Below are 16,869 nucleotides of genomic sequence, written 5' to 3'. Positions count from 1 at the left end.
CCTCGTCCTTTGGTGGGCACCGTTTTTCACTTTTCGATGTATTAAGCGGGTTAAGTTGATTTAAACAATTTTCACAAAAAACATTTTTAGTTACACTTTCAAGTGTACTTTGTGAGATCGTTTCTTGTTTATTTTCATTTTCTGGCTCATCACTTATATCTTCCACTACACCATCAACGAATTGTGGTGGTGGAATGCTTTCAACACTACAAACTTCATCATTTAAAAGAATGCTTACCGCGCTAATGCGTGCATTCCTCACGTTGCTTGTGCTAGAACCTTGATGCTTCGGGTTCATTGTAGTGTCACTTGGAAGCTTCCCCATGCTTCCCCTGATTTGAGCCATTTCTTCCGCGAGTTGGCCCACTTGTTTTGCTAATGCTTCATGCGATTTGTCCCGAATTTCATTCTCTTTCTTGGACTCTTGCATCATTGAAAGCATTGCATCCATCTTTGCATTCAAATCACCACCACCTCCTTGATTATTCGTCAACCCGTGACCATCTTGGTTGTAACCTCTTTGGCGAGTTTGGTGCGAATACCCGCCTTGATTTCCAGATTGGAAATTCGGATTCATTTGGTTAGAGGCATTACCATACCTAAAGTTAGGATGGTTCCTCAACCCGGGGTGGTAAGTGTTAGAGTTCATATCATATTGCCTTCGGTCCCCATACACTTGATTCACCTCCACGGTGGCTTGACAATTCTCGGTCCGGTGACCGATGTCACCACATTCTTCACATACGCTATATTGTACCGCACCCACTTCCTTCTTCTTCATGCGGGCCAATTCCCGCTCCAACGTATCAATCCGATCCTTAGAACTTGCATCACGATCGGGCCATGACCTTGAGGTAGGGTGCTTTTTGGCTCGGTCGGCCGATTCCTTTTCCTTTGATCGTTTGCTCATCCGCTCCAAAAACTCCCAATCGTCATCCTCATGATTGCTCAAGAGTGTACCATTGCTTGTCGTCTCAAGCCGATTCCAAGTTGCATCATCCAAACCCCGTACGAAGCATTTCACCAATTCCCATTTTTCTATTTGATGATGTGGGCATCTCCTCATGAGTTCTTTGAATCGGGTGAATGCTTCATGTAAAGGCTCACTCGAAAGTTGACGAAATGACCGAATTTCATCTCTAACATCATCGGTCTTGGCCATGGAATAGTATTCATCCAAAAACGCTTGTTGCATTTGTTCCCAAGTTCGAATACTATTGGCCGGAAGTGTAAGGAACCACTGTTTTGCTTTATCTTTCAATGAAAATTGAAATAGCCGAAGCTTCACTTCCTCTAGTGCGAAATTGTGCCCTCCAATAGTATCACAAATAGACGAGAACTCCGTTAAATGAGTGTACGGCTCATCATTGGACCTCCCGTTGAAATGAGGAAGGATGTTGATGTAATGCGGCTTACAATCAAACATCCTCCTTTCGCATACTATCGGAGAATTGTTCTCGGTCACTATCGGTCGGAAACGGTCATTTACTCCCCGTGGAGGTTGTTGACGACGTTGTGGCCCATTAACTTCTTGATCGACCGGTCTTCGATTATCCCGTCTTCCACCCCTTCGATCCTCTCTTCGATTATCCCTCGGGTTACCACCTCCCACAAAACGAGGAATCCGGTTAGGGTTTACATTGTTGTTGTTATTATTGTTGTTGTAAAACCCTTCATTCCGGTTCCGTTGGTTATTGTTTTGTGGTTGACGGTTGTTCCCATAGCCATCGTTTCTTCCACCTCCGTACCCATAATCATCTTCCCCAACATAATTGGCGTTTTGATACCCAAACTCCTCATCGTCGTACATTCGAGCATTGTATACGTTTCCCCTATTCACGTAGCCCCAATCTTCATCATCATTAGCTCGATCATCGTAATACCCCCCATCGTCCGAATTTTCCGTATGAATGCTTACGTGTTCCGGCGATTGATAACCGGGAACACTATACGGTTCGTCATCGGGAATTGCATTCCTTAAATCGTCGATGTTGAAAAACGGGTCTTCATTTACGGGATTGCCGCGATCACGGTTACCTCTTCGATCGGAGTTGACATTCCGATCATCAAGATTGATAGGTAACGATGCTTGTCGGTGAAGGGGTTGTTGTTGAGGTGTTCGTTGGGCGTTGTTGGTGTTTTGGTTTCGGAAAGGTGGAGTGGGTGGTCTTGCATTGGTGTTACCACCCGGTTGCTCTTGAGCGGGATAAAAGGTTCCCCGGGATTGGAATTGATTTGGGTGGAGGTTTTGGTTTGGGTTAAATTCTTGGTTGGAATTTTGGTTTGCCATTGAATCGGTTTCAATGGTCGGTGTGAGTGGTGGTGTTTGGTTGGTTTGATTAGAAGCAAGAGTTGCTTCTAACCGGCTTGCTAGGTTTCTTCTTGCGAGTCTTTCAATTTCCGGTTCGTAGACTAGAGGTGAGGTCCTCCCGGAATTTCGTGTACGCATGCACTACCTGTAACCTGCACAAGTAACACACCCCGCGTAACAAGGAAAAAGACAATACAAAAAGAAAACAAAACAAATTAAACAGTTAATCACAATAATTCAAACAATATCCAAACACAAAGCGCACGCACTCCCCGGCAGCGGCGCCAAAATTTGATCGGAGTGTCGCGCTCCGGTCAAAGATAATATTTATAAGCCCTAAATACCCTTAACAAATAGCTAGTGGTAGTGAGGGGTCGAACCACGAAGAGTATGTGGTTTGCGAATGGACTTTGAATGAAATGTAGAAATTGTCACTTTTATGAAGCTTGCTAAAATATGTTTTTGTGTTTTTGTTTGATTGGAAGATGTGAATTATAACTACTAAAATGATTAATTAAATTAACTACTCAAGATTACTAGATGCAAGAATTGGAAATGATTGTTTAGACAATAATGAGAAAACAAGGTTCACACCCGGTTCGGTAATTGCATTCCTAGGGTTCCTACACGTTTTAAGATTGATTCAATTGCAAAAAAGACTAACGAGTTTAGTGTTACACGGATTAGGTGCCAAGAGCTATCAACGTTATAAAGAACGGACCACAATGCACTTCGTTACCAAGAACATGTAAACTCTAACCTAGACAAGGCATAATTGCACATAAACATTTCATAAAGTCAAATTTAATCTTCACTCGACGGTTTATGAATTCAATACAAATGCAAGACAATTATCATAAGTTTCAAATCAAGAAGCAATTTGTCACAAAATCAATCCAAGAACAATGTTTTAACCCTAGACTTACAATTAACCTACACCGGGGTGAAACCTCCTAGGAATTAGCCGCTCATGATCGAAGGAACTTGATCGCCGGATGTTGTAAACTTGAATTGGATCATCGTGGAGCTTGAAAGTGAAGGAATGGTTAGGGTTCGTGGAATGGTTGGTGGTGATGAATGGATTGAAGGTGGAGGAATGGTTGTGATGGTGATGAACTAGGGTTTTGATTCGGGTTCGAAATCGGGTTGCTGAGAGGATGGAATATGGAATCGAGATGAAGTGGTGATGAAAGATAGGTGAATAATGGCTCCCAACCTTGTTTTCAAACTCCAAATGAAGTGTAACTCCCGTTTCTTGGTCAAAATTGATGTTATAACTCGTCCCCAACTTAAAAATCAAGTTTTTCGCGATATGAGAATGCAGATGGCGTCGCCGACGGCCATTTAGGGCGTCCCCGACGGCCCTTGGAAGTCTTAGTTTCGCCCGACGGCTTAATTAGCTGTTTACGGAGGTTTTTGGCCGACGGAACAATCCAGAGGGCGTCGCCGACGGCCCTTTTGGGCGTCCCCGACGCTGCCTGGTTTTGTCGGTTTCGTCCAAAACTGTTTTCTTCATAACTTTTTCGTTATAGCTCCGTTTTACTCACCGTTTTCGCCCACGTTCTCGTAATTCAGCCCTCTATCATGCCATCTTCCAATATATTCATTTTAGATCCATCAACATTCCCCAAAATACATCCAATCTTAGTGATTAACCCGGTTTTCTTCATTTCACATCCCCGGTTGATCCGTTTCGCGTCCCGGTGCTCCGTTTAGCTCCCGATTAGCTCCTTAAACTCTTTTAGACCTGTAAAACACAAATCTCATTAAAAGTAGGCTATTCAAGATTAAAAGCTACGTAAAAACATCAACTTAAGCATATACAATCACCGGTTTTCAACTACGTATCAATATGTTAAAAGGCTAACAACATCAAATAAAAATAAACAACAAACAAAAATTTCATTAGTTTACCTTTTCATCCATCAGTATCATATCTATCCGATATGTCTCCCTTTCATTATCCCTCATTTTCTTCCTCCACAAACTAACAATTTTAACCTTGATAGTGTAGTTTGTGGTAAGAACATCAATATCGTTTAGCAATGTTATCCGATCAACGTTTTCCATGATATGTAATAACCAATCGACTGTTGGACAAGTACTACTTGTTTGCTTACCGTTCGTTAACAAAATGATCAATTTATATAAAATTCATAAAGCCCTAATTTTAAGAAATATATTTTCATTATTTCTACTAAAAATAATAGTCTTTCTATCAGGGCATAAGTAAGGAAACGATATAATTTATAATTACATACTAACAATTAACATAAATTCAAATTTGTAAAATTGGAAACTGTATATATTAAGAATATTAATCCGGGTTTACATTAAGAATTTAAAAGTTATTTAAAATTATTTAAGTAATTTAAGTAAAATCTTATATTGGAAACCTATTTTATATAATTGACAACCTTTAATAAAATATTGAAAATATTTTTGTGTATCTTTATATGAATAATAAGTTTCCAAAATTATAATATACAAACTGTAAACTAAGATTAAACTATTGGAAAATAAAGACTAAACTTTGAATTTGTTATATACTAAGATCCAGTTGACTTTCGATAATTATAATGTTTATAATAATTGTTAGTTTTGAAAAATGTTATATAAAAAAATTAGAATGAAAGTTGGGAAACATAAGATTCAAGCTGACCAAATGATAATCAGAGTGTAATCTATGTATTATATATGTAGTACTACAGATTCATAATACTATGTTATAATAATAAGAACTATATACTATATGTAGATGTAGATTAATTTTAAAGATTAAAGCAAGAATGGGATACAAAATTAATTAAAATCATGTTAAATGATTAATTCATTAAAATAAAATTGTTTTACATATAATTTTTGAATAAATTTGTAACATCATTAGCAATATACAACGATTTATAACATTTAAGTAATTAGTATTTAACACAGAGATTAAACTTTCAAGACATGCCAAATGAGTGGTTAAACAAAAAGAAACAGTACGGAATAAATGTAATTAATTGAAATTAGAAGCAGACAAAGGTTTTTTAATTTGTAACATATAGAAGCATCAGACAAGTCTTTATAAAATTTCAGAAATTACTGTTTAACATAAAAACCATAACGACTGTCAAAACCAAAAAAAACAATATATAGAGTTAAAATCTAACATATGAAAGGCAAAAAAATTTCCATCAATGTGATTTAACTAATTAGTACGGCTATCGTAAGGTTCAACTCGTTCAACACTCAACACCTGCTCATTCTCATCAAAAGAATAGTGAACCGTGTCAAGGACGTTAATTCTAGCAGCTTTCATGAACTTCTTCCAACCGGTCAACGCGTATCGCCAACCTCCTCCTGTTTTTTTTTCCCGTCTTGTACCGTTGGTAAATTGCTTAGGTGGATCGAGATGCATAAGCCTAACAGTGATATCTTTTAAACCTTCATGAAGTCTAGCCATCCGTGAAACAGGATCCGGAATCCTCTGTATAGATGTAAAAATAAAAATAATAATAAATATGAAAGAAAAATAACAATGTATATTAAGTAACAAAAAAATGCAAATCATGTTTACAAATGTGGAAAAATTGATATTAAAACTTACAAAATAACGTTCACCAGCCATACGTCTAAAACGACGAACAGAACCATGTATTTGTACTTCACCTTCATTTTCAGCATCGATAGGTGCAACTTCAGGCTGCAAATTAAGGCATATAATTTGTATAACATTAACATATAAAAGCTTATAAAGTAACGAAATTAAACTTACCACTTCGATGTCTAGATCAGAAAAATCGACTTCAAGTCCGTTTTGTCCAAAAACTTTTAAAAGGAAAAAATTGCCAAAACCTTTTGTAAATAACAAAATACAATCAACCTTCAGATGTAACATACTGACCATTACGTCAAAACCAACGGTAAATCCAACTTTACCGTCAGATGTTTCAATGGCAACATTAAAAATTTTGTTACCCAACATTACAGTAGATATTACATCATTTGATGAATATTGATAAACTTTTGGCAGGATGCTTTCAGGAATGACCTGTGGGAATAAGAAACAAAGAAAAAAAATCTATTCAGAATATAAGTATTTGATCATACATAAAATAAGAAAAAATAAATAATATATCTTACATAAAAATGCGATGATGGAGGTAGCAAATACGTCCAAAAAGAGCCACGACTAACGCCATCAACGTAAGATGTTAATTTAAAAGTAGTAGACGAAATGGGATTAAATACTACCAAACAACCTTTCGTTAGACTCAAATGTTCTACAACATTGGACCAACCATGGAAGAGGAATAACTTTCCTTTAGCACCGCTTAAACAAACATTAAACTCTCGGCCATCTTGAGTGTGTATCATAACATTGGTAGGACCTTTATAAACACCCCATAGTTTGCAAACAGCATCATCTGGAATGCACTAACAAAACAAAAAAAAAAACAATTACAATATCATTAAATTTATAAATAACACAATTATAATAAACTGTATTTAATATGAACAAAACAAAAATTATGTAATAAATTGTCACTTACCAAAATAACTGTATCTGCTACATTCATTAGCCTTAAGAACCATGGTAGACTGAAAATGATTTAAAAAATAAGATGTTAATCGTAGTGTAAATAAGAAAAAAAATAAAAACAACAGAGATTGAACGTAGATGAGATGTTACATAAAGTAACAAAAACGAACAAAAAAATACCTTGATGAACCTTCAGCCATAGCAATAATCTACAAACAACAAAAAAATTTTTTAACAACATATTATACTAACATTAAAAAGGTTAAAAACATCAAAATATATATCTTGTATTACAAAATCTATAACAAAATTAGGCAACCGATGATATAAATAAAATGATATCACATTAAAAATTAACAAATTAACATCACATATCACATAAAACAAAACATAAGATTGAAAAAGTGACATATAAGAATAGAATTGGAGTCATGGTTTACTATAAACATCATATTCCGCAAGAGATTACATAAACATAGTAGATAAACAACTTACATGTTTACAAAATAAACATAGTAAATAACATAAACATAGTTTACAAAAATTAAATAAAATCAAGAACACATGAATAATGATTAATAAATGAATTAAACATAAAGAACTTACATGTTTGTAGAGCGATATGTAAACCTCAGATATGGATTGAATAAAAAGTAGATGTAGATGGACAATGTGAGGAATGTAAAACAATCTATATATATAGATCCGTTGAAGAAATAAGTTGTAATATGGAAACCGATGGTATTCTTGGAAGAAGATTGGAGGGAAGTTGAAGAGTTGACTGGAACCATAACTGCAAAGGACATAAAATCTTTAAAAAAAAAACGTAAACATAAATATAGAAACAATTACTACTTAGACAACCAAAATTTATTCCTTTAGTTTCCAAAATTAAGGTTAAGAACATTACTCTGTTTAAAAAAAAAATAAATTTAACTAATATTATAAATTTATGTCTATAATTATTTTTTAAAATTTATAACATATTAGTTATAATTAATATTAAAAATTTGCTAAACTAATCTTATAAATTGATACCGTACTGGTAATTAATAAAAACATAACATAAAACATAATAAAAATATAGATGGTAAATTTATAAAAGTTAAAAAACAAAATTAAAAGATTTAATTAACCTTCTTGCTTGCAGAAAGATGGGATTCCGATTGTTATGCCAGAGTTCGGGGATGACATGAATACAAAAATCAAGAAAAATCATTAAATGCGATAAATATATTTGGATGTACAAAAATGAGAATAGTATAAATCAATATGTAGGTAATGAATAACCAGCATACCTTCAAGATTTATGCTGAGAGATACAGAAATCAGACCAAAACAAATGTGATTTATGGTGGGATCTACAAAAATCAGACCAAAAAAAATCAGATAATGGTGGGATAAAGGAATAAAAAACATACCTTAAAGATGTACGGTTGGATCTACAAAAATCAATAACAAAACAAATGTTAAAATCAAAGTCTGTTCTTGATACAAAACATATAATATCAAAAATTTAGGTTCAAATCAGTGTATTTACCGTTGATGTTGACCTAATTTTTGTAAAATGGGTGAGAAGATAACCGAATCAAGAAGAAAAGAAGGAGATTATCGTGGGATCTACAAAAAATCAGACCAAAGTAAATCAGATTATGGTGGGATAAAGGAATAAACAACATACCTTAAAGATCTACGGTTGGATCTACAAAAATCAAAACAAAACAAATGTTAAAATCAAAGCCTGTTCTTGATACAAAACTTATAATAACATAAATTTAGGTTCAAATCAGTGTATTTACCTTTGATGTTGACCTAATTTTTGTAAAATGGGAGAGAAGATAACCGAATCAAGAAGAAAAGAAGGAGATTACATAGTAAAATGAGATTTCAATTAGGTTATAAATGATCCGAATATAATAGCTGGTTGTTTTCGGAGCACACATAACCCGACCCAAGTAAATTCGGATGCCGCGTACATTTTGTTTGGAATTGCGAATGTACAGAGGAATGAGATTTCCCTCCTAAATCACATTGCCACATCATCCTAGATGGCCAAAGACAAATGCCACATTGCCCAAATCCATCTCATTTATATATATATAGATTAGTCCTATTTGTATCTCAAAGTATTGGTATATAATTTTTAACTCTTTATTACTAACTATTTAATTATTTTATTTATGTAACCAATGTAATATAGCTTTCTAACATAGTGTATAATATAATAATAAAGTTGTGTAAATACTTAATAAGTTCATATATTTAATTAGCACAACGTAAGGCCGGCTAATGTATTTTGTTCTCAATGAAATAATGACATCTGCTATGGGAAAATTAAAGGCAAATTGGATTTAAATAATCCTAACTTGCTGAATTTGATCGATAACAATCCCAATTCAGTTATTGGCCGATAATAATTCGAACTGTTCCACTTTTGGCCGATAATAGTCCGCCGTTAGAAATAGCTTAACGGAGTTAAGCTTTTTTCCGAATTACAAACCGATGTTTTATGGATTTTGATCAGAACGAGAATACGAGTTGATTGATAAAAAATTTACCTCGAAATACTGCCCCAAACGACGAAAACGGTGTTTCAATTCGGGTGTTTAACCTTCCAATTAACAAAAATTAAGTTGTTTGAAGCACCGTTTCGAGGTAAGTCTTACATAAATCGAATCGTATCCCCGTTCCTGAACAAAATCCATAAAACATCGGTTTGTAATTCAGAAAAAAGCTTAACTCCGTTAAGCTATTTTTAACGGCGGACTATTATCGGCCAAAAGTGGACCAGTTCGGATTATTATCGGCCAATAACTGAATTGAGATTATTATCGGCCAAATTGAGCAAGTTGGGATTATTTAAATCCAATTTGCCAAAATTAAATACCACTCTTCATATTCAGATTTCTTTTATCAATAGTATATCTACTATTGTTAGTTATGAATCAAAATTTAATCTAAGAATGCACTACATATTTAATATTTTCATATACTGTTCTATTTTTAGGTTTGATGTTTACCACTCCACAAAAGCTGAGAGCTCATTCATCTTATACTGTGATTTAATTTGAAAGTCAGCTAGTACCATCTTCTAAATCAAGCATTGTCCTATGAAACAGAAATTGACAATGACCTCTCCCTATCCTTTTCTAGCATCTACCAAAGTTAAAAATCTAGTACAACCAATTCACTCATTACTGGTACTAGAAATCATAAATAAACAGGTAGCTCCCAAATCATAAAGGTCCTCCACATGTGTTCTTAATCAATTCAGTCTTTAGAAACAGTAGAGAACACTGAATTATTAGTTATAACCCTAAGACTATCCTCATTCGCAACCGAACTCAACCCAACCTTTAATAAAAAACTAATTTCTCTTTCTTGAATTTACACAACTCAACCTTTCTTTCCCATTAACAACCCAACCCAAACCTACTTTTATTAAATATATATTTATTTTATATTAAAAATGTGTTTTTTAAACAAAATCTATTTTTAATAAAACTTATATCAGGATGTTCAGAAAATTATTTTATGAAATATTGTGTATTTAGTTTTTCTTATAAGTTTAGTTATAAAAAGTTATTTGAGTAATTCAATTGATGAGGGAAATAGTAATTAATAAAAAAATGATGCACCAATCAAGTTTGAACAAGTGGATGAAGTTTAGCATGGTTTTGTGTCATGACCTAGACCTAGGTTGCTCCAACAACCTGGTTATGGGTTTCAATTTTTTTTTTCTTTTTTTAATTTTAATACAACCAATATTATTTTGCCAAGTGGCAACCAACCTATACAAAGGACACCAATGGGGATAGTCTAACAAACACATGAGTGGAGCCAAGGGATCACCGGAACTTATTGGATTTTTATATTCAAGAAAAACACGAGTTAGACCCTTCGTTATAACCAGTAGAAAAAAAAAACTATTTGATGACCTCTGAATAAAAAGTTTTGTTTTCGCCACGCCACTGGTAACACAATTCATATCCTAATGACCCCAGTCACAGAATTGGCGGTTTCTTGTTGTTCTTCTAACTCAAAGAAAGATTCATCATCAATCCCAGAAGCTGCATGCCCATTTCCAAATGCCTTAATATGATCTTTCAAAGACCTTTTATGCTTAAGTTCCGACCCACAGATGCAATGCCAAAGTCTCCCACAATTCTTCTCGTGAGTCCGCCAATCACCTCTAACCGCAAATGCCTTACGACATTTCCTGCACATAAATGGTTTGGTCCCATGTTTTCTCTTGTAATGTGTCTGTAAGGTTTTGAAATCTTTGAGCGGTTTAGCCCCCGGGTGCTCGATATTGTTGGGACACATTGGTGCACAGCAATAGCATGGTAGTCTTAGCATGGCTGTTGGCTGTATTCTCCGTAGGGATTCATTTCCTCTTCTGTATTGAGATCCATGCCCCCACAAATGCATCTGCATTAGGCCCATTTTATGCAATTAATCAACTATGGAGCATATTCTATGCATTGGTGTATTTTATTAATCTATAAATGTATCACAATATATAGCCACACTATGAAGCTACTGATATGTGTGTGTATATATATATTTCCTATGAAATTAACACGTTCATTATAGACTAAAATCTCTTGGACATGCAACAATTTATAATAAAAGGATATAGATTGTTGACATTTTTCTATATATACTTAACTAGCTTAGAACCCCGTGTTTTACACGGGTTTCATAAATTTAATTTTATATAATAAACAATGCAGTTATTTCTTTAAAATACCTCGTATATTGCACGATTTAAATAAATATAATATAATCGACTAACGCACACGGTTGTGAAGACATGTATTTAAATGATAAATTCGATGCACTATTTAGTTATTAAATTTTAATTGGTTATTTTTATTTATTATTAGGTTAGAAACATATGTATTACACGTGGTAGAACCAATGAAATATTAGATAATTATTAATAAGCAAAAAAATAAAAGAAATAATAAATAAATACGAGATTCTATAAAGTTTGTGATTTAATATAATTTTCTTATTTTTGTATCCTATTATATATTAAATAATAATAGTATTAAAAATATAATTCAACTAAATCTAATTTAATTGAGAATAAAAAATTATATGTTTATGTGGTTCTACAAAGGAAAAAAAAACTTCTTATCCTATGAAGAAGGAGAAAATACAAATTATATATTATTATTATTATTTCAAAGTTTAATAAAAAGTTTTTATTGTTGTCTAAATTATATTTAGTTAGACTATTGTTTAATAGAAAAAAGAAAATAAAAAATAAGATAAGGAGATTACTGATTCAAAATTTGATAAAAAAAAGTTATTATCGTTATCTAAATTATATTTAGTTAAAGTATTATTTAATAGGGAAAATAAACTGAAAAATAAGATAAGAAAGCATCAGAGATTGACACGTATTAAAAAAAAAGATTTTTATTATTAAGATAGAAAGATTATGCAAGTGAATTATGCTACCTATAAGCAAACATAAAATATATCAACGTCTTCAAGGCGAGTCGCAAGGAATTAAAAGCACCTTGCGGTCATCTAGGTCCTCTAGTGAGGTTCCAGTCAGATTCTGGTAAGGTTCCGGTCAAATTTCTATAAATTCTGGCAAAAAGTTAGAAATTCCGGTCAAACGACGAAACATCCAAAATGGTTTGGAACCAGCTTAAAGTAGACCTAAACAATTTTAAAAGCCCTAAAGATTGCATGTTTATGTTATGCATCAAGTTTAACTCAGACGCTCGCTTTTTTAGCCCCTAGCGCTTAGGCCCAAGACTCATCCTTTGCACCTTGTGTGCATCATGCGCCTTCGACAACTAAGACCTGGATAGCTTTTTGAATCATGTGTTACAATCAGATTAAACTGTTTCGGGCTTGGGAAATCTAATTGGATAAGCACAAAGCTCCATAAGAGAAGGTATTTTATGTGAAAATGAAGTTCTAATTTCATGTATTAACAATAACACATTTTCCCTTTCATAGGTAGCGAAACATCACAGTGATTATCTTAACATGTTGCAACTCTTCACGAAATGGCATAATAGTAGGCGGTTATAACTCCTAGTAGTTATTCAATTACATTAGTCGAAACCATTAGTAAAAACTCAATAGTGGCTAAAACAAACTGATTAGTGACAAGAAAATAGAAATGGTCACACTCATAGTAAATTCAAGTGGCCATGGCTACCACTTTAGCCACACTTATTGGACAAAATGGTTGATTTCAACAAGACCTTTTAGCCACAGTTTAAGTTGTTACGGTCACACATAAGTGAATGTGGCCGTATGATACATACGATGACTCGACCTTAAGTCACACTTGAGCTAAATAAAAAAAGTGTGACGAAAGACAAATAGTCTCACTTTTTTTATGTGGTCGTAAGCCTTTTTTGACGTAGTGGTAACTTTGTTAATCCTGCTACAGTCACTATTTCTTAGTAGTAACGTACCATTAACGACCAAATTCCTGCTAATCAGTAGTAACTTACTACTAATGTTTACTTGCCACTGCTAGACCAAGTTGCCGTCATTATTACCTACCAGTGATAATCAATACCAACTTACTTCTAATATATATTTAGTTCCTAGTGAATATGATTTCCATGCAAATCTTACCAACCATGCAATTCCAAAACAACTTCCACCTTAATCCCCACTAGCAGCTCAACCTGTTATACCCCCTTAGAGGTTCCTAGGTGCCCAGTCTTGAACGAACATGTACTCCATATTTTCTACATCGTATCAATGTTTCTTTTAATTTCCCCTTTAGTATTAAGTAGATCAAGTTATACTAAAAAGATATTGATGACACTAAAACTGCCAACATAAGTTAGGGACACAATTCAAAAGTAATGACGCAATACAAAAGAAATGATGCTCGAACGTTCTTCAGCATTAGAAGCTTTTAAACAAGTAGCTATAAACTTTGCAGTTTTGTAACCCTTTTCTTAGGAGTTGTTTGGTAGCCTCTTAATTACCATTCAGATGCTACCTCTTAATGGTTTAAAACCTCTGAATGAATAAGAGGTAGCCTCAAGTCTGAATGGTTAAGAGGTAACATCTGAATGGTAAATCATCACACGTCATAATTTTCTACCTTTTCATTGGTAAAATTCTTAATGGTTTCATTAAAAGGTAGCCTCTTAATAACCATTCAGAGGCTACCAAACAGCCCCTTAATTAGTAATTCCTAGAAGATCATGGGTTTTGATATATCTTTTTCCTCACCATTTCTAAAAGGTTCAATTCGACAGTGGTCAATATGTGTTCTTTTCAAACTGAATTGTAAGAATGAACTACCAAATTCTCCTACCCTTTTGACAATATTGCATGTTCTCTCTAAAACCCTCTTGGATTTGTCAGATTCTACCAATCAATAGCTCCTTAAATCATAAAGCAACAAAAAGCTCCCTAGTTTAGACATTATACTAAAACAGTCAAGCAAAAGAAAAACACCTTCAATAAACAGTCCAAAAGGACTAAAATAGCAGTCCTTCATTTGATCTCTGTAATAATAGTGACAGGAAAAAGTTTTCTTTTTCTCCATTACTCTTCTTGATTGGAAATGAAGATACATAATAAATGTATTTCTGGTGGATCAGTCATCAGTGGATCACATATGATGATGATAGCTAGAAGTTAGAACAATGAAAAGGTTCGCAATTGACACAATTAATACCAAACTTTAAGGAACAAAAGCATAGTACTTGTCTTATTAAATCCCATGGAAAGTAAGATCATGACAGTTGGACCTAAGACTATCGGGTGTGGAGGGGCTTGGGTTGGGAGCATTACACGTAGCGAGTGTGAGATCCATAAGGTAATACTCAAAAACAAGGGGTGTGGTGTGGTGTGACGTGGCTTCAAAGCTGGCGTGGCCAGCCATGTGGATTTTTTTTTGTTTAAACTATTTTAAATTTCATTTAATTAAAATAACATACTAATTAAAATAGAAGAGAAGATTACATATAATATTTTAAAAAACTACAAATAAAATTAAAAAAAAAAAAAAAGCTACATAAAATTAAAAAAAAAAAGAGATAATTACATAGTTAGTCCATGTGGTTTGCACAAAGTAACATACTTATGTACTAATGGTTTAAAATCACATTCTAGGGTATTAACTTTTCATTTTGTAACGTTTGGAGGTATTAACGTTATTTGTAGGTTTAAAATCACGTTCTATTAGTACCTATATATCTTATTTTGTGCAAACCACAGGGACTACCTAAGAAGTTAATACCTCCAAACGTTACAAAATGAAAAGTTAATCTCCTAGAAGGTGATTTTAAACTATTAGTACCTAAGTATGTTATTTTGTGCAAACAACAAGGACTAACTATGTAATTAACTCTGAAAAAATTAAAAACTTCATGATTTCTCCATGTTATATTTTTTCATGATTTCTTTTTTCATTTCCAACGTCATTGCCAATTGGGGCTGATAAGGTGATCGACAGGCATGGCGAGAAATTTCATATATCTTCGTGTTTTTCTTTTAGAGATATGGTAGAAGAAGTAGAGAAGTGATAAAAAAAAATGTTAAAAATTGGTGGGTATTTATATTGGTTTAATATGTAAAAAAAAGTGATCGCCCCCCCCCCCCAACCCACGCCCCACACCCCACGATGCAATGCTTGATTTGTTCACAACCAACAAATCATGACAGTAGGAACAAAAGCAAAGTTGTCTTGTTGTTCACAACCAACAAATTATGGAGAAATGAAGGCACAATTAGTAAAATTGTTAGCCTGATGCTACAGATTTGAAAGATGAAAAAAAAGAAAAGAAAAAAAAACACTAACCTTAGCCCTAATAGAATGATGAAAGTTAGCAAGAAACTAACAGAATAATAAAAGTACGTAATAAAATGTGGCTTTTCTTCTATATTTATTTATATTTTATAGAAAAAAGAATGAGCATTTAGGGTAATGTTCAATACCTGCATGTTATTGTATCTGTTGAAGGTTTGAAAGCAAATAGGGCAAGAAAACTGAGTTGGGCCAATCAGAATTTGAGATGGAGTAGGTATCCAGTATGGACCCTTGTTTAGGGTGGTTGTAAGATATGCATTACCAGTTGTACCTTCTTCCGCCATCTCTTTATGATCCATTTCAGTATCATTATGTCTATTGTGGCTTGGGAGCCCAAGATGTAGCTCAGGATCATCAGAAATTTTGCTAGTGAGACCAGTTTCAATTATTTGAGCACGTGAAGCATTAGGGTTTTGTTGGTCATGGTTGTTTCTTTTTGTTGGGCTTAAACTCAGTGGAGGGAGAGATTCTTTGAGAGGTGGTGAAGGTTCAGAGTAGTGAGAGAGTGAAGAAGATGATTTTGATGAAGAACACACATATTGTTTGTTCAGAATGAACCATGATGTGGAGTAAGGATGATTACTACTCATGATCTAGCCAAGAAACAAAGATCATTTGTATAAAGCTTAAAAGGTTATATATCTACATACATATATATAGACATACCTACATACATACGTACATACATAAATATTATATATATATGGTTCAGCTACAAAGTCCAAATTAAACACGTAAAAAGTGTGAAAAGTCTATGTAAGTATTGTGTTTTAAATTTTAGGTATGATGTTTTAGATTAACTTGGCATGGTATTATATGGAATAACACTAAATGTAACAATTTAAAACACAATAAAATTATATTCTAGGCATGGAATTTAAAACACACTAAATTGCTTTAAAAGCCTATAGAAACGACAAGTTGTCGGCTTGATTGTCACCAAAGGTCATGTACACATGCTGACGATATAAGTTTTAGCTATAGGCCTCGTTGCGACAGACCCAAATTCCTGTAGTGGTTGGAGACTATGGAGGACACCCTGTTGTTGTTCATAGTCAGCAAAGGGTTTTCCTCACGCTACCTCCACGTAGGGAGGTTTCACTGTTTATGGTTTATCGAAATTTTTTTATATAGTTGAAATATTGGATTTTGAGACTTTAGCCCTCTGACTTTTAGCGAAAACTAAGTTCAAGATGCGCTAATGCTGGTGAAGTT

The 16,869-nt window shown here is 33.7% G+C and overlaps 2 protein-coding genes and 1 long non-coding RNA gene across 3 annotated transcripts; all 3 read right to left on the bottom strand.

Moving 5' to 3' along the window:
* Window positions 1-5,504: 5,504 nt before the first annotated feature.
* LOC110900414 lies at window positions 5,505-6,723 on the bottom strand. The gene is made up of 4 exons (XM_035982964.1): window positions 6,440-6,723; window positions 6,072-6,347; window positions 5,904-5,999; window positions 5,505-5,783 (listed from the first exon to the last, which is right to left on the bottom strand). The coding sequence occupies exons 1-4, from the start codon at window positions 6,671-6,673 to the stop codon at window positions 5,505-5,507; spliced, it is 885 nt and encodes a 294-aa protein (XP_035838857.1). The 5' UTR covers window positions 6,674-6,723.
* Window positions 6,724-6,849: 126 nt separating this feature from the next.
* Window positions 6,850-7,550, bottom strand: LOC118488294. Its single transcript, XR_004884161.1, has 3 exons — window positions 7,446-7,550; window positions 7,020-7,048; window positions 6,850-6,898 (listed from the first exon to the last, which is right to left on the bottom strand). It is a non-coding gene; the product is annotated as an uncharacterized LOC118488294 (long non-coding RNA).
* Window positions 7,551-10,823: 3,273 nt separating this feature from the next.
* Window positions 10,824-16,244, bottom strand: LOC110900422 (zinc finger protein WIP2). The gene is made up of 2 exons (XM_022147314.1): window positions 15,783-16,244; window positions 10,824-11,270 (listed from the first exon to the last, which is right to left on the bottom strand). The coding sequence occupies exons 1-2, from the start codon at window positions 16,242-16,244 to the stop codon at window positions 10,824-10,826; spliced, it is 909 nt and encodes a 302-aa protein (XP_022003006.1).
* Between the last annotated feature and the right edge of the window lie 625 nt (window positions 16,245-16,869).

Source organism: Helianthus annuus, chromosome 2 (genome assembly GCF_002127325.2).
Source record: "Helianthus annuus cultivar XRQ/B chromosome 2, HanXRQr2.0-SUNRISE, whole genome shotgun sequence".
In the NCBI taxonomy this organism is placed as follows: Eukaryota; Viridiplantae; Streptophyta; class Magnoliopsida; order Asterales; family Asteraceae; genus Helianthus; species Helianthus annuus.
This window is presented reverse-complemented; position numbering and strand designations above follow the sequence as displayed.